At 41.9% G+C, this 27717-nt stretch overlaps 1 protein-coding gene across 1 annotated transcript in view; it reads right to left on the bottom strand.

Annotated features, from left to right (window-relative positions):
* ETV1 (ETS variant transcription factor 1) overlaps positions 1–27717 on the bottom strand; it is a 110533-nt gene that overhangs the window by 42193 nt on the left and 40623 nt on the right. The window contains exons 6-8 of the mRNA XM_084858657.1: positions 12594–12723; positions 9715–9903; positions 5167–5414 (exon numbers count right to left, since the gene is read on the bottom strand). Of these exons, the coding sequence (XP_084714783.1) occupies positions 5167–5414; positions 9715–9903; positions 12594–12723 (567 nt within the window). The remainder of the gene's footprint in view (positions 1–5166; positions 5415–9714; positions 9904–12593; positions 12724–27717) is intronic.

The following is a 27717-nucleotide window of genomic DNA, read 5'->3' as shown; positions in this document are numbered from 1 at the left end:
CATTTCCGATGTCATAATTAATGTCATGTTTTAATAGAGTTATAATCATTCCATAATAATGGTTTTCATTCACCAGATTTCCAAAACGGGTAAGAACAGTGCTCAAAAGCAATCAGCAGTTATGAGGCTCTTTTAAAATATCCCAGAAGGAACATCTTAGTATAATGATCTTGCGAAACAGATTTTTGAACTTTTATCTGGACAACAAAGTAATATTATGCAAGCTTTTTTTTTTCCAGTGCGACTTATCCCCGAACATCCATAAGTGTAATAAAATCAATGATTCAATGGCAAATGCATTATGTCTCCAAAAGGGTTATTTAATGTTCTCTTGGAGCAAGGACGGGGAAAATGGTGGTTTCTGGAGAACAGATGGCAACAAGACAAAATATCATCAGGCCACAGTTGTTGACTACAATTTATGTTGTGTACAGATGTGTCAACTTAGAAGTGGTGATTTTGAAGCCGATAAAAAGTACTCTTGAGGCCACAAATCAATTTTTCATGGCTCCTGGCTACACTGCTAGCTCATTTTTAGAACTAATTCTTCTCCTGCAAGAGCAAAGAGACCAACTCCTGAAGTTAACGGTGATGGAAGAAATGAAGAGGAATCAGAAACAAAACATACTGGAATGAGGGCCATCCACCAAGTAGTAAAGGAAGTTTAAGGGTGCAATCCTATGCATGTTTAGACAGGAAAAAACCCTACAACTTCTAGCATTCCCCAATGAGCCATGCTGGAGGGGGAATGCTGGGAGTTGTAGGACTTTCTGTCTAAACATGCATAGGATTGCACCCTAAAGACACTATCCCTCCATGCAGATGTACAGAGGGATCACAACGATGCCCAACGTAATCTTATCGATCAGCTTCCTCCATGTGTGTCCACAGCAACTATAGTAAAAAGGAAGCCGGCACAGCCAAAGTGTCAGCCAGCCAAATTATTTACTAAACCTCAAAGCTCAAAATTAATTTGGGGTCAGGCCATGGATTACAGAGGGAAGACTGGATGGGAAATATTAACAGACAAGACACGATTTTATTTATTTATTATTAACTTTATATCCTGCCTTTCTGCCAAACTGATACTCAAGGCGGCTAACAATAATAAAATACAGATAAAAACAGAATCTTGTCTAAAACAGAAAACAATTAAAAACACAACAATAAAAAGAAATAAACAGTACCCAACCCCCTTCGGCAACAAACCAGCTCACATGACAAAGGCCTGCCTGAATAAAAATGTATTTGCCTGCTGGCAAAAGACAACAAAGAGGGAACCAACCTAGCCTCCCTTGGCTGGGAAATTCCAGAGCCTGGGAATGGCCACTAAGAAGACCCTCCCTCATGTCCCCATCAAACATACCTCCGACTGTGGTGGGACCAAGAGAAGGGCCTCCCCCCAAGATCTTAAATCCTGGGCATGGGAGAATGCGGTCTTTCAAATATATGCACATTCTGGATAATGGCTCATATGCTACGATGTGCAGTGCAAATGCCAAAGAAAGAAAGACGTCACTGGGCCCTACTGGGATCCTTTGATCCTGGAGCTGAGCTAGGGATTGTGCCCTGGGTCTTTCTGTCACATTGAAAAAGATGATGTCCTTAGGAAGAGCCTTGTGTGTTAGACACATCCACAGAGAGAGGCAGTGTGGTGTACTGGTTAGGGTTTCAGACTAGGGCTGGAGATCCAGATTTAAATCCCTACATAGCCATGAAGCTCGCTATGTGATCCTGGGCCAGTCACTCTCTCTCTCAGCCTAACCTATTTTTATTTTATTTTATTTGAGTTATTCAATGTATATCCCACCTACATATAAAATACTCTAGGCGGCATACAAAGTTAAAAACAGAAAAATCAACAGTAAAAACAATACAGCATAAAAACAAAATATAACAATAAGCGAAAAGGAATACCAATTCTAAAAAGGGAAGGCCTGCCAGAATAATAGAGTGTTTAATTCTCGCTTTAAAGAAGCGAGAATCATCACCTTCAAAGAGGTCAGCAGACGCATTTCAACTGGCAGGTCATTCCACAGCTGAGGGGCGGCAAAAGAAAAAGGTCCTCTGGTGTGTGGCTGCCAATCTCACATTAGGCAATCGCAGCAGATAACCCTCAGAGGACCTTAAGAGGTGGACTGGGACAAAGGGGAGGAGGCATTCCCTGAGGTACCTTGGACCTAGACCATGTAAGGCCTTAAAGGTAAGAACCAACACTTTTATATTTTACCCAGAAACAAATTGGCAGCCAGTGTAAAGATTTTAAAACCGGTGTAGTATGGTCTCCACGGGGTGTCCCAGAATCTACCTCATAAGGCTGTTGTGAGGATAAAATGAAGAACCTTGTATGCCAGCCCTCCATACATGTTGGATTCCAACTCCCAGAGTCCCCTAGCCAGCAGAGCTTCTGGTAGTTAGAATCCAACGCATCTGCAGGACATCAGGTTGGGGAAGGCTGTTTTATGCCATCCTGACCTCCTTGGAAGAACAGTGGGATTTTTAAAAGGGATTTTGATTTTAATATAACAATAATCATGGAGTTTCTAAGGGTAAGGTTGGAGCAGGGGCAGAAGAACCACTTAAAACATTAAACTAATGTTTAACAAGGCTATTCCTGACAATCAGGGATACTCTGTAGGTATGAGAGTCAACAACTGTACTTGTGCAAAAACAAAAGCTTTCCATATGAGTAATGGGAAACAGAAGTCCACACACCATTCTGCTAGATGAGAATCTTTGCAAAAGGTAAGGGGAAACAAAATCTAATGAATAAAAGAAAGAGAACAGGCAACAGCCCCAGTTCAAATGAAGAGTGTGAAAAATGGCTCCTTCTTGCCAAAACAAAACCAGGCTGACAAAAGAGCCTTGTTACCATTTAAATTTAGTCGCCTGAATAAGTGCACTTGTAAAGATCATAAGGCAGTGAGTGAGACTGTAGTTCTTTTATTTCTTTGTGTCAGTGGCAACATCTGCTATGCTCAAATGAAATGGTTCCCAGGTTTTGAGCCACTTTTAGAAGATGGAACAAGTTTTCACAGATTTTGTCATCCTCAATGGGGAAAAAGAATCCTATCATTTCTGATAGGAATGTGCTCAAGATTTATCAGTTGGAACCTTCCAGAGCAACTATCAACGTGGCTGAAAGCCCTGGCCTTCTGTTAAGCAAGGGGCAAACTCCTGATGCTGTACACTTGGCTTCCCAAGACTGGGGTAATTACCTTACAACTCCACGAGGCAATAATCCACAATCAGAGCTTTAATCTGTAACATGTTGCCTGTTCCTTACACTGAACAAGTGGGTGGATCCATAATGCTTGCCTGTAGGGATCAAATGTACTGTACTCATATTGTAAATGGTTATTAAACTGAACTAGAACAGCATAAACTATAAGCTGGCATACAGACTACAAATGTCTTTGGAAACTGCCATTCTGATTCATCCTCAATTCATCTGAATTACCTGACAGACATCCAAAATTTCTGGAGAACTACAACTGCATATAAACAGAAGAGGTGTTTATGAAAGGTTGTACTGTTACAGAGATGTTTAGGATATAAAGAGGCTGTATGAATAAGTGTGGTTTTTTAATCAGCTACACCAGTCTTCCCCGCTTGAGTGCCCTCCACAAGGTTTTGGAGTACAATTCCCACCAGCTCCACCCAGCCTGGCCAATGTTCAGTGATGATGAGAGTTGTCGTCCAAAACATCCAGAGGTCACCAGGTTGGGGAAGGCTGGACTAAGGGTTCTATAATATTCCTAATTACTGAAAACATTCCAGTCCTGGACCTTAAAGGGACAGAGAGAAGTATAACTATCCAGAGCAACAGAGTCAAGCTCAACTTCCAGTTATCTCCTTCAGCAACTGAAATGTTTCATTTTCAGTGCAATTCAGCAAGAAATTATTCTCATGAGAGCAGCTGGTAAACAGGGGTGGAACTGAGGCACGGCCCAGCCTACCTTGTTAGTATCTATTAAAAAGTTTTAAACTAGCCCTTCATCCTTGCGGATACCAGGGCAGTGTACAAGTACAATTAAAATAATAGACAGTATAATAAAAACACTAAAAATACATCATCATCTTAAAAACAGAAAGAGCAGCAAATAGAATAAAACAGTGAAAATTCGCCAGTTAAAATACCTGGGTAAACAAGAAGGCTATGAGCTGGCACAGAAACAATTACAAAGTTTGTAGTAGTCACACCTCCATGGGGAGGTCATTCCGCAGTTGGGGTGCCACAACCAACACCACCATTTTTGGGTGGTATGTCTCTTTGGGCCCATTCACATGTAACGGGTTAATCTGACCTGGGGGCCAAATCAAGGGTTAATTAATGCATGATCTGCCATGGTGTACGTTGGGTGCATTCCACCACCATTTTGCATATGCAACCTCTGATCAGGCCAACGGAAGGTTCTGAAGTGATGTCTGAACCTGGACACTATGACTGGGTTTGGATGATCAGCAGAGGAAAAGCAGCGACCGTAGCTTTTTCCCCCCAGCCCGCATGTGCCACTCATATACCTGCCATTTCCTTATGCCCTCACCAAAGCATGGGTTGCTGTGTTTTCCAAAACCGGTGAGGTGCACGGCAGGCTTCCAAACCACCCCGTAACCCGTACATCAAGCCATGAGTTGTATAGTGGTTTAGAAGCCACCCCTGCCACGTACCTCATCAGGTTTAAACAACACAGCAACTCGCACTGCGGCAAGGATAAGTATTGGCTGGTGCACAAAACTGGTGGGTACATGAGCAGTACACGCAGGGCAGGGAAAAGAAACCACCATAGCTTCTTTTTCCTTGCTGATCATCTGAATCTCACCTATAAGTTAAACTATCTACAGTTAACCTATTGTAGATTAATAGTAGGTTAATAGTGGTAGCTTCATATCATCTTGGAGGCCTATCTTCTTCTTGAGTAAGAAATCTATCCCCGATGACAGCGTATTTTGAATACAGCTTCATCTTGTTTTATCTGCCAGCGCTGATAACTTGGGAGTCTGGTATGATAAAACCCTTTCTAGCATAACAATCTAAAACGATAACTCAAAGTAGCATTCCAATTTATCTAAACGTTATCTCTCTTATGAGGCTTATTTATGGGACAGACCTGTTAAATAAACAAAACCCTACTGACCAAAAGGAAAAGAATACCTTCAACCTACCTGAATCGTATGCAAAATCTCTAGGTTCCTGTTTGATCATCAGAGGAGCAGGGAAATTTTGATTGACTGAATTGCCAACCATGGCATTGTGTTCATACACTGGATCATGGTACTCCTGCTTAAACCCTTGAGGTGGAAAAGGGATGTTTGGCTCAGACATCTGTCGTTGGTACATCGGGCGCCCTTCCCTTGGCATGGCAGGCAAAGGAGGAAATGAATTGCAAGGTTCTGAGAGCTGACGGCGAAATCTAGGATATCAACACAGAGAATACAGTTGGAGTTACAGGGAGTAGTTAATATTAATCTAGAAGAAAATATGGTGGGGAGAGGAGATGGGAAAGGGGGAGTCAGAACTGAAAGGTGGTGGGCACGGGAGAAGAGGGAAAACGCTCACGACACCTGCTAGAAAAAATGTATATGCTGCAATGTGTTTGGGGAAGGAAACGCTTCTCCAGGGAAATAACTGCTTATATAATTCTTGCGGACTAATACCTTGACTAGCCAATTTATGTGATAACACAAGAGGCATCACTCTGGAAGAATTAGATAAGGAGAGTTACCCTGGAAAAGCATTTCATGGAATGGCCTACAAAAGAGGAAAACTATGGTTCAGTTGGAGACTTCTCTCTTACCGAGGCCTGATATAATCTCAGTTCACATGTAATGGACAAACCACAGTTTGCTTGTCAAGAATGTGCCTCAAACACTGCATTATCTGCTCTCGTCCCATTGCATACTCTGACTGACTCCCTCACCTTCCTGGTCCTGGCAACCAAGAGTTTGCCATTACATCCAATTTTATTGAAGTGGGTTTCTCGTTTTGATTGGAGGCAAACTATGGTTTGATCACGCCAGTTTGCAGGATTCAGATAGTTCGGCAAACTATGGTTTGTCCGAACCATGAAGCGAGGAAGGGGATTAGAGTGCATGAGAAGAGGAGATTGCTGCCAGCTTGATGCGAAGTTCCAGTGGAAAAAACATGGTTTGGCTTTTAAACTTGAGCCAAGTGTTAGCTACTATGCCCACACCAGCTCTTATATTACCTTAAATTCCCATATGCCTGAAGATTAAATATAAATCATTAGAAGAAGAATTACTAAACTAAAAGTAATGATTTATTTGGACAGTTGTACTGACCAACTTTACACGGGTAAGTAGAATTAGTCAAAGATGGGATGCTTAGGCAAGGCAGGACATCCTCCTGACACTGAAGAAATTATTTCTAAAGGATGGGGCAGCTCATACTTGTGCGGAGTATTCTGTCCATATCAGCATTCATATGTGATTGTAGGAGCAAACAAGACTGGGGCTTGTTATTCCTTGTTAAAAAAAACCTTTTTTGTAATCTTTGCTTGGATTCAGTTTAAATTTGCAGATTCATTCAAAGTAACACTGAAATCATTCACTGCAAAGAATGAAAATAACAGAGTCTGGAAGCAAATATATTTCACACTGTTAAAAATATTCTATGCCATGGTGAAAGGGGCGATGCCTTTGCAGTCCACCTACGTTTTCAGAAGTTTTTTTTAAAGTCTTAAACTCAAAGCATTTGAAAATAGCTAAGCTGACTAGCACTGCATTCATTCCCCCCACCCCACCACCTTTTCCTTCAGTCAAGGAAAGAAGCCGAAATTATCATTAAAAACTGTCAAGGAGTGAATTTAAAATAAGAAACAGGCTCACTTATGAAGCCTCAAAGGAAGTTAATAATACTTGCACTGGAAGCTTTCTATGGAATCAAGCCATGTGTTTATACAAGTGGTTTTGATTCCTGTTGGTACTTGTTAGAGCCATTTATATTCCACATACTTGTGCTTTTTACGAACTGTGTTATTGGAGCTGGAGGTAGGCTAAGCCAGCAGCTCACAAAATTTTGTTCACTTTTTTGAGTTCTCCTTTCTTCCATACATCACTGCCCTCACCCACCCTGACCTTGCCATTCCCATGGCAGCAGCGCAGTTACAAAAGGGGTGGAACGATAAATGGGATCATCACAGCACAGGTGTGTCAAACCTCAGGCCTGTGTGCCACCTGGGGGCCGAAATCCAGGCCCGCAAGGTTCCGCAGATGGCAATGCTCCTTTCCCTTGTCTCTACCCCCTTTCCCCCAACCAACAATCATTTGATGGTTTCCTGGCTTTTGTGTTCCCCACTACCACCACCTCATTCTAAAAGGCTGAAATGCTGTTGGGTGCTTTTTGAAATTGTTTCACTGTTCTACTTTTAATTGTGCTTTTAATGTTTTTCTTTTAACAAAGTTTTTATTTGACATTTCAGTTGTTATTATTGTCCGCTATCTTGTGTGCCATTTCCTTGGTAGAAACCAAAGAAATAATATAAATAAATAAATAATGCCTCTTGTCAGGCTTTGTTACTGGCAGTAAAAGCTTTAAACTAAAATATGCCAGCATTTTGGCCCTAGTCCTTTTGCTTTCAGCTCCGCCCACCAGTGGTCACCGAGAGCTTCTCCAAAATTGAATTTAGCCCTAGGGTTGAAAGAGATTAGATGCCCCCCTGCCATAGCAGATGCTACTTGTAATAGGAAATCAAGGAGCCTGCTGCAATGAGCAAAATCTACAGAACCAGACTGCACAGTATGGCTTTGCAATATTATGCACATGTACTTGAAAGTAAGGCCCACTGTGGGTTTACTTCCAAGTAAACCCATATAGGATAGGGCTGCGCTCTTGAACTGCATATTTTAGCAGAGGGTATCATCATTTCTATCATCAAGGATTACATAAGCAGAGCATAGGCAACAATATGTTTTCCCTGGATAACTGCTGTGTCCTAAAAGACAGAAATCACATAGCGATGTTCTGATGGCGGAGTCATGAGCAACAACCTGGACAGCTTTAAAAAGAGATTAGACAAATTCATGGAGGAATGAGGATATCAAGTGCTACTAGTCACAATGGCTATATATTACATGCAGTACCAAAGGTGGTATCTCTCTAAATACCAGTTGCTGGGGACCATGAGAGGGATGGCGCTATTGTTTGTGGGCTTCTCACAGGCCTCAGGTTGGCCACTGTGGGAACAGAATCCAGGACTAGGCGCCAAGCTAAATGTTCTGCTAATTCCAATGGAGATGTTTTCTTCTTTTTTAAACACCCTCTCCCCTGCGAGGAAGTGGAATTTTGGGATAGAAATGGGGGGGGGGGCTTAAATCCCCCTCCCTAATCACCACAGTCCCAATCCGAATCGGGGCCACACATGTTCACACAGAGTTATGCGTAATTAGCAGAATATTTACTTTGGCCCTAGATAGGCCTCTGGTCCGATTTAGCATGATTCTTCTTAGGTATACATCAGGACAACAGTGGAACCATCACAAAATTATGTGCCTCGTGGTTCATCCATGAGCAGTAGGCTATTTGTGGGCCTATACATTACTACATGGTGAATGGGGAGGGGGGAGGAAACACATAATATTACATCAGAACTAACTCCTTGAATATGTTCTGGGCAGGTTAGAACATAACCAAATGAGTAAATGTTTGATCAGACTTGCATAAACAATTATAATCACAATTCAAACATAGCCACAGCAAAATTTAAGCAAAATAGATTTAGCTCAATCAATGAATGCTTTGCCTTAGGACCTCAAATACAGAAACTAAGCAGGGTGATTTAGGGACATAGCTGAAGCTTCAATTCAGTTTTTTAACTTTTGTGGTTTTGCTCAGCCTAAAGTTATTTGAACGTAGTTTGTTTTGGCAGGTCAACTTCCTTTCCCTAAGCTGTTTCATTTCACAAAGCTCAAAGGGGAAAAAACCCACACCCTTTCAATGGGTACTATGCAAATTTTTACAACAAGCAGTAAAGCCTATAGATGAGGTCTATAAAGGATTTAATTAAGAATCCAAACAAGTTATCTAATAATTTGTAATGATGGTAAACCATATCCCATTGAACTGAATACTACATTATTAATCGAACTGGCTCCAAGCAATGAAGTTAATACGTACATAAGATCAATCCTTTCTGCCCCACTCCCACCTAAAGTATGGTATCTACAGAATATTATGTCACATTTGTCCATATTCATTACAGTGAAGTTCAGAAATAACACCAGTTTGGACATAGAGCCATTTGCTCATAGCATCTGCTACCTCTGAAAAACCTAGCCTTCCACATTCCTTCAAGACTTTCCTACTTGCCTTCTGCTCATCATTTCTCCTTTGACATGCAGAGGGACAAACAACCACTGACTAGAGCCTCAGTTACGGAAGACAGCAGCACAGAATATGCAAGGAGACAATAAAAACCTATGTTGCTGACCAGTGTATTCTTCAGCACTTTTTGCATCTCTGTGTTTCCATTGTGCTCCTTGTCTCTGTGTAAAATAGCCCCAAGGTTTTCAATAACTGTAAATAACTGTTTTAATTGTTGTGAACCGCCCACAGAGATTCAGATATTGGGTGGTACAGAAATGTAATAAAGAAATAATATAAAGAAATAATCAGCAATAAACACTAATACAACAAAAGATATGTGCCCAACAAAAAATACCTATCTTGGGAAAAAATCAAGAACTCTCTCTTACCTGTGGTCCATAGGGAAGCCGTTGTCTGGGATGGGCTGGGATGGAGGCAGGTGAGCAGAAAAAACCCGGTCAGGTTTAGGATTCTGAGCCGAGTTTGGGGATGCATGATGCAGTGGTGAAACTGGAGTGCTTGATGGAGTTGATGGGTTGGAGGGCCTCATTCCCACTTGTGGCTTCTGATCATAGGCACTGCCAGTTAAATAAAGAGAGATATAAGGATCGTAGCTCAGTGGTACACATGCTCTGTATGCAAAAGATCCCGAGTTCAATCCCTGGCCGCTCCAGATAGGGCAAGACAAGACTCATGTCTGAAACCCTGGAAAGCTGCTGCCGGTCAGTGAAGAGAATACTGAGCTAAATGGACCAGTGGCCTGACTTGGTATAAAATCGCTCTGTATGGTCCAATGGCTGGTGTTGGTCTTGGACATGGGAAGCTTGGGTTTTACAAACAGTCTCTGAAAATGAGGACGTGTACACTGCTCTGAAGGCAGAGGTATTGAAACAAGGAACTCTCCCAAATATCTTAAAACCCAGGAGGCTCATATGGGAAAAAGGGATCTTTCAGGTAGCCTGATCCCAAGCCATATAGGGCTTTATAGGTCATAACCAGCTTCAACAGGCTTTTCAATGGATTTAAATATAAATAGTTTTGTTTTTACAGGAAACTCCCCCAGAATCTTCCCATTCTCCTCAAGAAATGGCTCAGGTGTCTTGCAAACAGAAAGCACTCTGTGCCTATGGATAGATTGATCAGTATTTCTGGTCAATGTCAGTTTCACATGTAGTCATTTATAAATCTGTTCCACCCTATTTCCAGGTCAAACTCAATATATATATATATATATATATATGGACTGCACAAAAATTCACATTATTTTTTAACATTTTTTTCATTAGATATGGATTTTTCTATGCAGTTTGGTATATTTTTGAGTTAAGAACCCATATTGTACAACTCAGAAAAGTGTGAAAACCAAAGTATAGTTGCATTCTGTTCCATATATGAGTCTAGGCTATGCAAATCAAGTCAGTTCACAGCATCCCTATCTGTGCCCCAATATCAAAAACAATAATAAAGTAGAAGAAAGTCATTTTAAAAACAGATTTATGTTCCAAGCAATGTGGATCTTTAGCTTGATTTACAAAGATGAGGTCCATCCTTAGAGACACTCTTGAAAAAGCCCAGATACACATCAGAAAGCAATTATCCTGCTAATGGTAGCAATACCACAGTGTGGATGCTGATGAAATTTTTAAACAGTAGAACCAACATCAAAGCGACATGTCCATCAACTCTTATTTGGCACCTTCCAGGATTCAAACAAACAATATGAAAATGATCTTCAACAGATTATGGAAGTAGCTCAAGTTGGACAGCAAATTTCTCTGCCAAGTACCTTCTTTGGTAACAGAACTTGAGTTTGCAACTTCTGAGGAAGGGGAATATAATTGACAAAAAATTAGATCAGTGTTCTTATTGCTACTGTAAGAGGATTGTTATCCTTCAATGGGGAAAAAAATTGGTGACTATTTTGTAGAAGGTTCCTGACTAGGAAAGAACTGTCAATTATAATCCCTTCTTCTAAGATTTTGCAAAAGCAATCCATTCAGGTTTTGTGTGAACAAACTACAGCTTCCAAAAGAAAAAGCTATTAAAGAGCATAATGCTATCACACCAATTAAAAATGATCCTACAAGCCATTTAAAAAGTTTTGCTCTCCACCCTTCATTCCCAGAGGGAAGCAACCTGCTTCTGAAGAGATAATAGTATCTGCAAAACCTAATAAAAAGTGTTTTTTAATAATCATCCATGAATGCACACATATCATCTGTGAAAGTTGTCAAAATATCTAATGTATTGCTCTGGCCTCTCTCTTGTAAAGCAACCTTTCAACCTAATGCATATAATGCATTTTAAAAGTACTTACACACACACACACACACAAACACACACACACACACACAGCTACCTCATGGCAACCAAGACCCACCCTTTTGAAACTCAGCTGCTTCCAAGGGAAAACAAATACACTGTGGATATTTAAAGGGATGTTATTACTTTAAAAAGATGTTAGAACATGTCAGATAGGAGTGTAAATATATCCATCACTCTTCAGTTAAATGTGTTCTCATCAGCCTAACACCTTGCTGTATTGGTATACTGTGTTCTTCATTTACGTTGCCTAAAAAGCTTAGAACATTAATTGCTTAGAAAGATTCTAGCTCAGTCCTCTCTCGTACTATTCTAGTTTGCTAAAGAAAGGAACATTACAAGATTTGATTCCCCTGCCTACAGGCTGGTGTAGTCCATTCTACCACCTCAGGACTCTCCCACCTCATTCTGCTGTTTATCCAGACCAGGCCTTATTGGTGTGTCGGGTGTACTTATGGCCCCATCACCATCATGGCTTCCATTTTCTTTATTAATCACAATTTAGTATTATGTCCAAACCCTAAACAGCTTCTGTCAGCAGAAGGTGGCCAATTCCCCTTCCCCGCTGCAGCCCCTCAAAATCTGCTCCAGAGGGTTGAGGGACAGCCCAGAATAGATTTTGTGGGGGCACAGTGGGCTGCAGAAAGGAGGAAAGGAGGATGCAGTCCTATCACGCCAGCCAACTTCTGCTCACATGATATTGGATTCCACCCCCAGTCCTTCTAGTTTTCTAAAGAGGGGAACATTACAAGATTTGATTCTACCACCTGCAGGCTAGTGTGGTCTATTCTATCCACTCAGAATCCCTCACCTCATTCTGCTACATATCTAGACTAAGCCTTATCTGCCTTGTGGAGAGAGGGGAGGGATACTTACAGCTGAATCACTAACAGGACTTTATTACTCGACAGTTTCCACTGAAAATGCTACTACAAAATGCACTGACCTGACATTGTACAGGCACTTTTCCCCATAACTGAATTTGAATGGTTGTTCTTGACTACACGCCGAGCTGAGTTCAGAACATGGACTGTGGGGTTCTTTCTTGATTTTCACTGGGAGACCATGAAAAGCCACTGGAAAGATTAAAAAAAAAACACAAACAGAAATTAAGCAAGTTCAAGCACTGAAGCCAGGTACGAAAATCAAGGATAAGGCCCTTCATGATTCAGACCCTTCATTGGATCCCAGTCTATTTTTGAGCACAATTTGAAGTGCTTGTTGAGTACATAGACATAAAATCATAGGGTTGGAAGGTGCCTACAAGATCATCAAGTCCAACCCGCTGCTCAATGCCGGAAGCCTGATTCCCAGGCGGTCTCCCATCCAAGTACTAACCAGGGCTGACCCCATTTAAAACAACACAGGGATCTGTGGCCCCAGTCAGCATCTCACTGGTGCTGAATTTAAACATGGACCTGGCCACAGAGAATAGGGCACAGGCAAGCAAAATTCCAGGCTTCCCCATGTCATATTTAAATTGGCCATCGCAAAGCACCTTCTTGTGGTCTGTGGGCTCTTGAGTGAAGATAGGGAACTGTATGTTTTAAAGGAACACATTTCTGGCCCTCATGAAAACAGGACAACAAAAATGCTTAATTATTAAGACTGTGCCAACAACAACAAACAGATTTCTCTTCTATGAAGGCAACAAAAACCTACGCACGTGCATAGCAATTCCTATCAGAAGCACAGAGCAATGAAAGGAAAGAACAGGTGCATCAAAGCAACATGTCCATCAACTCTCATTTGGCACCTTCCAGGATTCAAACAAATGACATGCAAATCCAGTGCTTATAATAATTCCACGCACCTAAAATAAGCAAATTAGCTGCAGCCCTGTAGCTGGTCAAATTTTCAATCTTGCCATCAGTGTGGGACAAGTAACCCTCCCCTTGGTTTAGTGTGTTTAACAAAATGAATGATTAATTACACCATTGGAGTAAAAATGCAGTGCCATAAAATGAGAGAGACAGAGAGAGAGAGAGAGAGAGAGAGAATGAGAATGAATGATCAGGAATGTCACTGGATGTCAACAGAGTGTGGAGACACCAGGAGTCCTAGTGGATTTATTTTTAAAAAAAACAGTGGCATGGCCAAGATTCCAGCTCATCAGCAGGGAAACAAACAATGGCCTATTTGCATTTGTTTTTAGCTACCATAAATTATGTCCAAGATACTGTACTACTCTGGAGAAAGGACTTCAAAATATTACAGGGGGAGTAGCTTTTAGCTGTAAATGGAATGTAGTTCCTTTGAAATCTTAGCTCAACAGCAAAATGGATTTACAGTTTATTAGCTTCTAGCCTTGCTACCAATAGCATATTAATCTGGTTTTCTAAACTGTGAAGCAATGTGTAACTAGACCATGATTTTATAGCACCTGCTCAAAAACATATATGGTTTGCTCCTAAGTATGCAATTTTATATGCAGTTACTTGGGAATAAGTCCCATTGAACTCAATGGGTCTTACTTCTGTGTACACATGTCTAGATGGCACTGTTAGTTGCATTTAGGTCCCATTGAAAAGAATGGGATGTAAATAATGACTAAGTTTTCATATTGTTTTCGATGGTACCTAAACATGGCTAACTTAGTCTGGATCCAACCCATTATGTGCCAAGTGGGCCACAGAATATTTTCTGAATTTTTTATCTCAAAAAAATGAGTTCTAATAAAATTGTCTTCTAACTAATATACAACTAGGAAACAAAATTACTTTCCACATTAGGAATGAACTGCTCAAGCTAAGGATAGCTTATGGGACGCTTCCCAACCTTTTCTGTAGGTAGGTAAGGCCCTTCACACTCCCGAGTTGGTATAGAATTCCATACTTCGTCTGGATCGACCCATGTATGTTCTTGAGGACGTGCTATAAAAATCATCTGATTGTCAATGATTTTAAATACAAAAGCATTAAAGGGTATGTGCTCATTATAGCAGAGAATCAGGGCTACCTTCAGTCACCTAGAATTATTTAAATTATTTATTTGTTTGGATTTTAAAAACAATCACCACATGATTGTCTTTCCAGAGATCTGTCTAGATTTTGATCAAAGAAACCAATACAACACACACTGAGGATTGAAGGGCTAAAAAACCCTCACTGTCACAGTGTGTGTGTGTGTGTGTGTGTGTGTGAAAACCTATAACCGTTTGTGAAAGTATTTGGAATGTGCCTGCTTAGATACCATCACCACACCAGTTTTAGTCTTTTATTGAACATAAATATATAATATATGCGAAACTTTAAAAAAAAATCATCAAGAGCCCTCTTTACACATTATCTGGAATGTGTGAGGGCTAAAACTGAGGACAGTGCCATGCCCCCACTGTGTGCGCTAGACCGCTCCTCCTCGATCCCTGGTCTTGTCATGTTGAGCGGCAAGGTCTACAGGAGACGCCTACTTGTGTTCACTTGAATGTGAATAGACCTCTCCATATAATCGAGGACCCTGCTTTACCAAGGCAACGCAGCAAGGCTGGGGATCTGAGGGGCTGAGGACAGCATACATGGGCATGTTGGGGGCAGATGTGGCCCTGTCCCTCTACACACTTTCACCCCTCATGCTTCCCAGAGAACTTGTTGTCTAATTCTTACTTTAAACTCTATCAGACATTGACTTATTTAAATCAATGCCAGTTCCAGTTTTTGGAGGGCCCTTGGGCAAGATGTCCTCCTTCCTTGCCACTGTTGCAGTTCTCTGTTCCTGCTGGGGCCAATCCACGCCATCACATAGAGGAAGAGGGCAAGGCAAGTCAAAGCTGAGGTTGCTCACTTGCTCAGAGAGAGCAAAGGAACAGGCCATGACAGTTAGGAGGATTTACAGGGCCAGGGGAACTGGGGATTAACTGTGGTCCCTCTGTTGCCACCCTAATTGCCTAATGAATATTTGCAGCCAAAGGTTCAGACAGTGAAAGTGCCAGCTGCTTTGTATTATACTGACAGAGCTTTATGGGCAGGCCACAGTGAATTTGGGCAAAGAGTGTTATAGATGAAATAAGGTGCAGGGAAAAGGACTAAACAAGCAACTGGCCAACTGCCTCCTTTCAAATGGCATTTCTCATAATGGTGTAAGCTCTATGTAGATGATCCCCACCAAATGTTCAGTGAATAAGTAACTGAAGGGGATTATGCCCTCTAGCCATGCCCCAGTGCCAATGTGCCTGCTAGCTACACCAACAGCCATACATTTGGCAGTAATGTAAAAGGGCACATAAGAACAGCCATGCTGGATCAGACCAAGGGCCCATGATCAAGTCCAGCACTCTGTTCACACAGTGGCTAACCACCTGTCCATGGGAAATCCACAAGTAGGTCATGAGTGCAAATAGCACCTTCCCACCCATGGCCCTCAGCAACTGGTGTACATAGGCATGCTGCCTCTGATACTGGAGGTAGCATATAGCTATCATGACTAGTAGCCATTGATAGCCTTATCATCCATGAATTTGTTTAATCGTTTTTTAAAGCCATCCAAATTGGTAGCCATCATTACATCTTGTGATAGCAAATTCCATAGTTTAAACTATGCACTGTGTGAAGAAGTACGTCCTTTAATCTGTTCTGAATTATCAAGTCTCTTGATAATTTTGGTTGCCCTATTCTGTACCCTTTCCAGCTCTACGATGTCCTTTTTTTAGGAGCAGTGACCACAACTGTACGCAGTATTCCAACTGTGGTCACACAATAGGTTTGTATAAGGGATTTGTATAATTCACATGTCTGCACATGACTAGGAATCCTAGCTGTAAATGCGTAGGGGCCCTTTCACACTACTGCCAGACGTGGAGCTACCAGGGAGCATGGGAAACTGATGGGATCCTGCCCCGCTTCCGCTTGGAAACTACAGTTCTATTAACTCAGCCTAAGAAAAATGTGATGAAAAACTTATGAATGTATATTGGATTTCTCTGTCTTCTATCCTTAAAAAACAATATTCAAATGTATAAACAGTCCAATCAATCCATTTCAGAGGACAACGCAAAGTGCGGATTTTAACTTTTAAAGCCTGAAACGACTTTTGACCTAGGTATCTAAAGGCACAATCCTATGCATGCTTAGACAGAAAAGAAAATCCTGCAACTCCCAGAATCCTCCAACCAGCATTTCTGGCTGGGGAATGCTGGGAGTTCTAGGACTTTTTCCTGTCTAAGCATGCATAGGATTGTGCCCTAAAGGACCACGTTCTCACATACAAACTTGCCCAATGTTGAGATAATCTTCTGAGGCCCTTTCCAGGCATCCTGTTTTTGAAACTGAGTTGAGGTGGGTGGAAACTGGGGAAGACGGTCTTTTCAGTAGCGGTATCCCGTTTGTGAAATTCACCCCACCCCCAGAAAGACTTGCAAGATTTTTGTACTTTTGCCACCAGCTGAAGACCTTTTTATTCACTGAGACCTTTTAACCTGTTTTTAGATTTGAGAATGCTGCTGATGAGCTTTAGTCTACTCTTTTGGTTTAGTAATTGTTTTGTAACAGCTGTGCTACACTGCAAGTTTTATTTTAAACTGAAGAGGGGGGAATTTTTAAAAAGCCCCAGAGCAATCCTAAGGATGTTTACTCAAAGGTACATCTTGCACTGTAAGAAACTCAAAGGGTACATTTAAGCCCCCATGTGTATACCTTTTATTGAGCCAACCTCTACTGGCAAGTTCTCAAGTGACATAGATGTCTTCAAGGGATTTACCCTAGAAAAAAAAGACCTTGACCCAGTGAGCAATGATATTTAAGTTTAAAACCATCCTTAAGATTTAAATAGAAGAGGAGGTGATACTATGGGTTGGATCCAATGGTGGCTGTCCACAAGTGAACCTAACAGTTGGCAGAATGGATTTCTGCTCCCCCCTGCAGTCCCCCACACACTCCCCAAATACGCTCAAGAGGGTTGGGAGTGTGTGGAAGGGAGAAGAGCAAGAGGAAGTCCGGTTGAGTGACTGGAAGTCTGCTCATGTGGCATTGGATGTTACCCTATATCCACCAACTACAAGGATCATGACCACTTTCCAAGTGTGCTGGTAACTATCAGGTTGACATGGCTATTCCTTGATGCCATGTGAAAAGTGTGTGCATGTCTCATTGTCAGACACTCATCTTAGCCCTTTCAAGATAGGCATGCTATGTTCCCTGAGCATCTTACCTGGCTCTAAAGGCCTGTATTCCATCTTATTTTGCACACTGCCAACATATTACTGAAAAAGAAAACTCCCCAATACATGAATCAGGCCTTTAGAAATCACACAAATTTCAGAACTGGCATCATTTTCTAAAGGTCTGCTTGAAAACACAAATTCAGACACCTTTCGTTTTTAAATGCTGTAATCCCGTAACCCCAACACAAAACTACTCACTGCTCCCTTTTCCATTCCAACTTTGCTGTTTCTGCTTCCTTCATAACAGTTAATCTGTTATGAAAAATGATTTCCCCTTATTTGATTTAAAACAAGGGGAGCACAGAGACTCCCACAATATTGCAGTCCTGTGTGGAGAAATGCTGGGGTATTTCATCACAGGATGGAGATCCTGAACGGCTGCTAACAGGCAGTTTTCCAGCTCACTGGCACAGGCACAAGCAAATGCAGCACATTCATTTTGTGCAATTTGCTTTACCTTCCCACATGGAGTTGGTGCATGTAAAAGGCTGTTAAGTACTAAATTATTCCTTATCAAATCACCATCATCTGGAGTCATGATCAACACTAATTAAATTACTTCCACTGAACACGGCTCCTGGCTGCTGCCACGGCTGCAAGGTACATTTTCATTTCCTTGTGGTACAGGACTAGTTAGGTTCAGAGTTCAGAGCTAGAAGAATGCTGTGCTGGAGTTTTAATTAAAGTTCATCCTACCTTCTTCAGTTCTCTAAGATGCAGTGTCTCAGATCAGAGAGGCAAACTCTTTCATGTCATTGAGGGTGGGGGAGCCTTAAACTCCAAAGGGCAATCCACCAAGCTCTATTTCTGCACCATCCTCCACTGAGACAAAGAGGGACTGCACAGAACTACTGCTTGTTGTACATCCCCTCTGAGGTTCCTCACGTGAGGTTTTGATCTTCACTGATGCCAGAGCAGGCAGTATAGTTATGACACTTGAATACAGCCTCAGGGGCTCCCCAGATATGTTCACCATGCAAAATTTTTATCCAGTTTTTAAAATGGATATAAGAGGCACACATTTGTTTGAATGGTAGCTATCTGGTCATATTTAAAGCTTCTTAATGAATAATAGCACACTGACCAGAATGTGAAAAGCTGTTTTCAGTTTTGCTGCCAAGTAATCTTCACCCCTTTCCTGTTCCTATTAGGTTAAGTTTATATATTATTAGGTTATAGGTTTATATTGAAATCTTTGAAACTTTGTTTAAAGAGGTGGGAGAGGACTTTGGATAAGATCATCTTAGTTCAGTATCCTTATAGAAACAGCAAGAAAATACATTTAGCATCAGCAATCCACCCATCTGGTTCTCCATTTCATGGACCAAAGAACGCCCCCACCCCTACTTAAATATTTCTAAATTTCAAATATACCTGTACCATCTAAGAAAGATTAGAACAGTACAAGTTCTTTAAATTTTTGTTGCCTATTTGGGGAAATAATTCAGATGTCTGAGTCTTTGTATTAAGTCCATGCATCATCTAATATAAAAAAAAAACCTAGGACATAGCAGGAAAGTAGTAAAAATGAAATTATTTAATTTTGCTCACAGTACTCAACTCCTTGCAAGGTAAGATTGAAGAGTTGTTTTTAGAAGTGAAGTGATTATTGTACAAGTGGTGAATGCAACTTGCACATCATCAAATCCTTTGACATGGCCCTCAGGACATCTTCTCAAATCCCTCAATCCAGACTTAAGCTCCTGCAGTGTGCAGAAGCTGGCATTTATATGCAGGACTCCATACAGTTAAAAAAGAAACCTTTACATTTTTCTCTGATATGACTTCCTTGCTCACCTTCTGAAACCTGATGTTCACCTAGGAAGCCTGTACAAAAAGAGTGGTTGCAAAAGGAAAATCATGGATGGAAAGAACAAGTCCCAAGAAAGCTTCTGCAAACCACTTTCAATTACTCTGAGAACACTTAAAAGAAACAATTATAACATACGGACAAGGAGTCATAAGGATGCTGACACTGGATGCCAAGTTCAATGTTCTCCTTGTAGATGAACTCTTGTAGGTCATGGGAATGATAAGAAAACCTTGAACAAAGAAAATGTTCTGGAGTAGAAAGGCTGGAAAATAGTTCAAACTACTTGAAATTGGAAGTAAGATGCCTGGCATAATCAGAACGAGCAAAAAAAAATTAAGTCTGGGATAGGATGTTCAATATTAGACACATGCACAGAAAAAACAAATAGTGGAACCCTTGCTGTTTGGACATGAACTGTGACAAACTACCACCATAGACACTAAAATTCTGAAATATGTAAAATCTACAGAGCAAAACATACCTCTGCATTAAAATCAAAGTATAGACACATGCATGCAGTGACTGATGCAAGATGTTGCCAAAAGCATGTTTGCAAGAGCTTCTGCAAACCTGCATGCAAAACACAATTTATCTACACTAGACCCCAATTTTACAGAGAACTTTGCATTCTACTGGAAAAGGAAGTAAGCGACGACACAAGACTTGCCACAAAAAACATGCTAAAAAGGGGTGCACTGGTTGGTTCTCGCACACTCTAGTAAAAAGTACTTTTAAAGCATGTCTTCAAGATAGTTTTTACTCACTTACGGCCCAATCAAGGAATTTTAGAAGTGCTCTGGAATGAAGAGTCTTATAACGAAGAAATGTGTACAGGGCACATGCTTGTTCATGAGAATGAACAGAAAAGATGGGCCAGCCATAGTCCTGTCCCAGCTGATCTCGCTCTGTCTCCAGGTGATGAACTGACTGAGATGACCTCAATTAATATGCAGTTAAATTCCAGAGGCAAAGGGGTTCTGCTAAAACCCACAGTGTCGAAGACTCATTAAACCCATCTACCTGCCCATGCATAAGACTTAGAGCAGCAGGCACTTCAGATACATTATCACCGCCTCTCAAAGACTCTTTTCCAGTACATTTCCCTCTGCCAAGCCCTCCCTCCCCCTCTTTCTCCAGCACGCAAAAATCCATTACTAAAGGGTCTAATCTCAGCTATCAGTGCAGAGTGCCTTTTAGGGAGCCATTAAACCATTTCTCTTGTTTACAGTGCCTGAAGAAAGATGTGAATTATGTCTGTGACAAAGTGGGTGATAACATTTCCAAACTGCGATCAAAATGCAAACTGAAATACATTTAAAGGACAGCATCCCTGATTTCGTTTTTGCAATCTTCTTCACCTGCTCTGAGTTGGGCAAACATATCCCGCAAAAAATATATTCTTAAAAGGCAGACCTTCAGGGGAAAGCAGACTGGGGCGGGGGGGCACAGCCTGGTTGTTTTGTTTGTTTACTCAGGGCAAGGGAGCTGATCAGCTCAAACATCTTTAGTCAGTACAAAACGTTATTACTCAACCCCACTCAAAAAAATTGTCAAAGGTTTACTTCCACAGATTCTGCTAAGGCCGGTCTTGCCAAAAACTAAAAATCAAGACTTTCTGATGCAAGGGCATACTTTAAAAAGAAGAAGTAATGATACCACCCTATTTTTTTTAAAAATCCCTACTATTTACATCTATTTATACATATACCAAAGAGATGCAAGACTGGAGACTTGCTAGATGACTTGTAGCATGATGTATTCATCTCTACAATGAAGTGGCTCTGCAATCTGACAACTAAGATCTACACATGTGCAGGGCAAATTATCAACACTTCCAGAGATTTGGAGTGTGAGTCGCTCTAGCGCTCTCTCGCTCTCTCTCTCTCTCTCACACACACACACACACACACACGCACACACACACACACACAATTAATTTGCTGGCATCTTTTGGCACCAAAGACCTTGGCCAAGGACTGAAGTCCTAATCAGCCCCTCATCAGTAGATATGGATGTAGACAAAACACACTCAAGTGGTGGGTCAGGAACAGACTTTTCTGGAGACATAACAAACTTACATCTCAAGGTAAGTTGGCTGAGGTCAGACCCATGGTCAGCATCACTTGCAGGAGGAAGAAGGAAGAAGATAGGAAAGTAGAGGAAGGAGACAAGGAAAAGGCAGAACGATCTCCCAGAGATCCCCTCCCACCTTACTCTGGTACATATTCCTTCAAGTTCAGGTTAAGTGAGTCAGGCCCTAGTCCCTCCAACAAGGGCAGAGCCAATACATTAATTACCATTTTCTTCCATCCAAACATCATGGAGATAAACCCAAGAAAGCCACTACAACGGGGAAAGCACATGACTTGACTGCATAGAAAACCCCTTGAACAAACAGTAGGCATAGGCAAGTGCAACTTTGTTTTATCCTTCATGGCCTCTGTGCTTCACTCAATTGGGATATCATAGAATCATAGAATAGGGTTGGAAGGGGCCTACAAGGCCATCGAGTCCAACCCCCTGCTCAATGCAGGAATCCAAGTCAGAGCATCCCTGACAGATGGCTGTCCAGGCTCGTCTTGAATGCCTCCAGTGTGGGAGAGCCCACCACCTCCCTGTGTAATTGGTTCCATTGTCGTATTGCTCTAACAGGCAGGACGTTTTCCCTGATGTTCAGCCGGAATCTGGCTTCCTGTAACTTGAGCCCATTATTCCGTGTCCTGCACTCTGGGATGATCAAGAAGAGATCCTGGCCTTCTTCTCTGTGACAACCTTTCAAGTACTTGAAGAGTGCTATCATATCTCCCCTCAGTCTTCTCTTCTCAAGGCCAAACATGCCCAGTTCTTTCAGTCTCTCTTCACAGGGCTTTGTTTCCAGTCCCCTGATCATCTTTGTTGCCCTCCTCTGAACCCTCTCCAGTTTGTCTGCATCCTTTTTAAAGTATGGTGCCCAGAACTGGACACAGTACTCCAGATGAGGCCTAACCAGTGCTGAGTAGAGGAGAACTAGTACTTCCTGGGATTTGGAAGCTATGCTTCTATTAATGCAGCCTAAAAGAGCATTGGCCTTTTTTGCAGCCACATCACATTGTCGGCTCATATTCAGCTTGTGATCGACAACAATTCCAAGATCTTTCTCACTTGTCGTGTTGTTGAGCCATGTATCCCCCATCTTGTAACTGTGCATTTCCTAGGTGCAGAACTTGGCATTTATACCTATTAAATGTCATTCTGTTGTTTTCTGCCCAGCGCTCCAGTCTATCCAGATCACTTTGAATTTTGTTTCTGTCTTCCAAAGTATTAGCTATCCCACCCAATTTTGTGTCATCTGCAAATCTGATCAGCATTCCCTGCACCTCCTCCTCCAAGTCATTAATAAAAATGTTGAAGAGCACTGGGGCCAGGACTGAGCCCTGCGGTACCCCGCTCATCACCTCTCCCTAGTTTGAGAAGGTCCCATTGATAAGCACTCTTTGAGTCCTATTCTGTAGCCAGAATATTGTTGAGCTTAATTGTGGAGGAGGGAGAAGGGGCTCATACACCCAAAAACTCTTGCCCATATTGGCTTTTTTTTTGGCATCAATGTCTATGGCACAATGTTTCATTTTAAGCAAGGATGGATAACCTGGTAATCATTCTACACATTTTCTGTGACTGGCACCCCTCTGGAAAGTATGGATGAAACAGCTTGGGCTTGTGTTGAGTGAGCATTCACCTTCAAAGGGCAGGGACAAATCTGCCAACTTTGAAGGGAAAAGTCAGCATTGCACATGTACTTCATATTGTTAATGTGTGGGAAGATACATGAAGTTCCATGTGCTTCCCTTTTCTGCATAAATAAAAGCTGAGAACTCAGTGAACATACACAGAGAGTACAAGGTGGTTCTGGACTGAAAAACCAGGCAAAGCTGCATCCTGCTTAACGTGGTGCGACATAGGACTCTAAGACAAAAATTGTAACCTGGGCTGTAAAACAAATGCTCTGTACCCATCTTTAGGACACTGAAAATCTCATATAGGGCACCAATTCTCCTAGCAGAAGTAACTACTACCAAAAACACACCGTTGAAGGAAAGGTAATTAACACTTAAGCAAGTGGTTAGAAGGGTTTTGACATCCGATGAGAGAGAACCAGAGATTCTCCAGAAAAGGAGTGTGATCTGGAAGAACCTTGTGGGATACGCCTTTAATAAACTTCTTTGAAACAGATGAGAGAAAATTGTCTTTAAAATGGAATGGGATAAACTGAGATAGCTGCCAAGTAAACCTTAAACCTAACAGAAGCAGATGAGATTAAGAAGAGGTGGCAAGAATACACAGAAGAACTATACAGGAAAGATCTGAATGTCCCTGATAGCCATGATAGTGCGGTCACTGAACTTGAGCCGGACATCCTCGAGAGTGAAGTCAAGTGGGCCTTAGGAAGCATTAGTAACAATAAAGCTAGCGGAGATGACAGTATTCCAGCTGAGCTATTTAAAATCCTAAAAGATGATGCTGTTAAAGTGCTGCATTCAATATGCCAACAAATCTGGAACACTCAACAGTGGCCACAAGACTGGAAAAGGTCAGTTTACATTCCAATTCCAAAGAAGGGCAACGCCAAAGAGTCTTCAAACTACCGCACCATTGCGCTCATTTCACATGCCAGCAAGGTGATGCTCAAAATCCTACAAGCTAGGCTTCAGCAGTATGCGAACCGAGAACTATCGGAAGTACAAGCTGGGTTTCGAAGAGGCAGAGGAACTAGAGATCAAATCGCCAACATTCGCTGCATCATGGAGAAAGCAAGAGAATTCCAGAAAAATGTCTATTTCTGCTTCATTGACTACGCTAAAGCCTTTGATTGTGTGGATCACAACAAACTGTGGCAAATTCTTAAAGTGATGGGAGTACCAGACCACCTTACCTGTCTCCTGAGAAACCTGTACGAGGGTCAAGAAGCAACAGTAAGAACCAGACATGGAACAACCGATTGGTTCAAAATTGGGAAAGGAGTACGACAAGGCTGCATATTGTCACCCTGCTTATTTAACTTATATGCAGAGTACATCATGAGAAATGCCGGGTTGGATGAATCACAGGTCGGAATTAAGATTGCTGGGAGAATTATCAACAACCTCCGATATGCAGACGATACCACCCTAATGGCAGAAAGCGAAGAGGATCTAAAGAGCCTCTTGTTGAGGGTGAAAGAGGAGAGTGCAAAAGCTGGTTTGAAACTCAACATTAAAAAAACTCAGATCATGGCATCTGGCCCCATCACTTCCTGGCATATAGAAGGGGAAGAAATGGAAGCAGTGACAGATTTTACTTTCTTGGGCTCCAAGATCACCGCAGACGGTGACTGTAGCCATGAAATTAAAAGACGCTTGCTCCTTGGGAGGAAAGCTATGGCCAACCTAGACAGCATAGTAAGAAGCAGAGACATCACCTTGCCGACAAAGGTCCGTCTAATCAAAGCTATGGTTTTCCCAGTAGTAATGTATGGTTGTGAGAGCTGGACTATAAGGAAGGCTGCGCCGAAGAATTGATGCTTTCAAACTGTGGTGCTGGAGAAGACTCTTACGAGTCCCCTGGACTGCAAGGAGGTCAAATCAGTCCATCCTAAAGGAAATCAACCCTGACTGCTCATTGGAAGGACAGATAATGAAGCTGAAGCTCCAATATTTTGGCCACCTAATGTGAAGAGAAAACTCCCTGGAAAAGACCCTGATGCTGGGAAAGACTGAAGGCAAAAGGAGAAGGGGACGGCAGAGGATGAGATGGCTAGATAGCATCACGGATGCAATGAATATGAACTTGAGCACGCTCCGGGAGAGAGCGCAGGACAGGAAGGCCTGGCGTGCTATGGTCCATGGGGTCACGAAGAGTCGGACACGACTGAACGACTGAACAACAACAACAACAAACCTTAAATACATCATTCTGTTACTCCTCCACACTGGAGAGGATATTTGAAAAGTGGGGAGAGAGACTGAGCAATCCATTTATACTCTCAATTCTTGCATATGGAATTTTCATAGACAAAGAAAGAATATCTTAGATCTCCAAAACTGAAATCATTGCAATTTTCATCTTCCATGCTTTTAGATGGAGATTAAGAAGACTCCAAAAGACGAACTCGCTCTGCGCTGATGTATTGAAAGTTCTCGGACTGGGGTCAGTGCATTGCTTGAACTCTTGCAAGTAACAACAGGAGAGGCTACTCACTATCTTGGCCATGCAGAGACTACAAGTGACACACATTGAGATCTGGCCACAGTGCATGTTACCAAGGGGTTCTGGAGGAAAAGCATGAAGTAGAGAACCTACCCAAAGAATCTGAAAAGTATCTCCCAAGGAGTCAGGACCAAGTCTCACAGTGCTGCAAAACTAAAGGCATTGTCAGTGATAACAGAAAGATTTGACTGGTAAGAGAAAGATCTGTGAAGGAATTTTAGACACAGAATCCTAGTGTTGTGAATCTATGATCCGGGTGAATCCACTGTTGACAAACCTCACATCTTTCATTCCCCATACTGCAAAGATGTCTCCAGGTCAGACTTAACCAGAAAATTATTGGGTAAGAGGAATCTCCAGGTTCTAAGGTATGGAAATGGACCTGTTATCTGATCTTAGAACCATGAGGACCTCCATTTGTTGTCCCAACATAGGATTGAGCAGTCCTACTGAGGATTTGTGCTGGGAACAGAGGTGAAGAATGGAGTTCCCAAAGCAGCATTAGATAGGCATGGATGTCTTTGCAGCCTAAACTGGTGCCAGATATTCCCACTTCACTCAAGTATCCATGTCTATAGAATAACGTGAATGTAGTTTGTTTGTCTCAGTTTTAACTGTCAAAATAGGGCTGGCATTGCAAATACTGTTTGGCTCAAAAAGTCAAAAGGTGGGATTGCCAGGAAGATCAAAGGTGATCACCTGTGGTGTGCATCGGAAGGTGGTAGGAAACAAGAGAGCTTTGAAAATTAGTTCATCACTCTCCCTTTCATCTCCTTTGTTTCAGCAGTCTGTTGCATCAGAAATATGGGATCTTCCTCACCGAACATGTCATGCCTTATCTCTTCCTCTGAAACAGATGCAATATTGTCTGTGTTGGAATTCAAGCCATTAGGTTCTACTGCACACAACTGTGGTTTCAGGGTACTTGGCCTATTCAATAACTTAAGAACTTTCTCAAGCATTGGTGTTGGTCATTTTCTTTTTTCATGTTTATGGATCTATCATCCTGCACTCTATACATACATACATATGCGCACACACGCACGCACATGCTTCCTTTTGTTCAATACTCTTGGGTCCAGCAGGGATCCCACTTCAACAGCTACCTTACATTTAGTTTCTTCAGATCACAGAGCACTTATGGGTAAACTCTGCATACCCCTTGTTCAAGCTTTCTAGAAATTGACACAGAAGATTGTGCATTAGCATCGGCTTGTTGAGCCACTGTGACTGTGGTAGCAAAGCCAAAACTGAGTGGGTGAGGTGCTGGCCCCACATCCATGAACAAGGTGCTTGACACCCAAAGAAACTACTCAAAGAGACAGGAAGAACCACATCATGCTCCAAAAACAATACACACACACACACATACACAGCCTGAAGACATTTCTCAAGTTTGTCCCGTGCACGTATAACCCCAATTGCAGGACTGCACAGGGACCACAGAGAACCATGTGGTTTTGAAGTATTATTTTAGCGATCAGCAACTGAAATTGCTTGGACCCTATCAGCTTGTTTCCTCAAATACCTCCTCAGTTTTTTGTCTAAGTGTCACTAACGTGCTCGAATTCATAGCAAATACCGAAGCAACCAGACCCTGAGATGTACTTTTACAATGCAAGTAATGTAACTAAGTCAAAGGGTGAAGGAAGAGCACAGACACCAACTCACCAGATTATATCCTGGAAGCTTTAAGAAAGCCTTAAAGTGATCAGCAGCATAGAGGTCACCCCATCCCCATCACCCAAGCCCAAACAGCAGGCCCTGGAAGCCTCCATGTGGTTCTTCACTGGTCCTTGAATCCTTCTTCTCAAAGCCTCTATGGTGCAACTTCGAGAGTCCATGAGCTCTAATAAGCACTTTAAAATCCCAACCAGGTCG

The sequence above is a fragment of the Heloderma suspectum genome, chromosome 5 (assembly GCF_057233095.1).
Source record: "Heloderma suspectum isolate Gila_16-S chromosome 5, 16-S_ref, whole genome shotgun sequence".
NCBI lineage: Eukaryota > Metazoa > Chordata > Lepidosauria > Squamata > Helodermatidae > Heloderma > Heloderma suspectum.
Note: the sequence above shows the minus strand (reverse complement) of the source record. Positions and strands in the feature narration are given on the sequence as shown.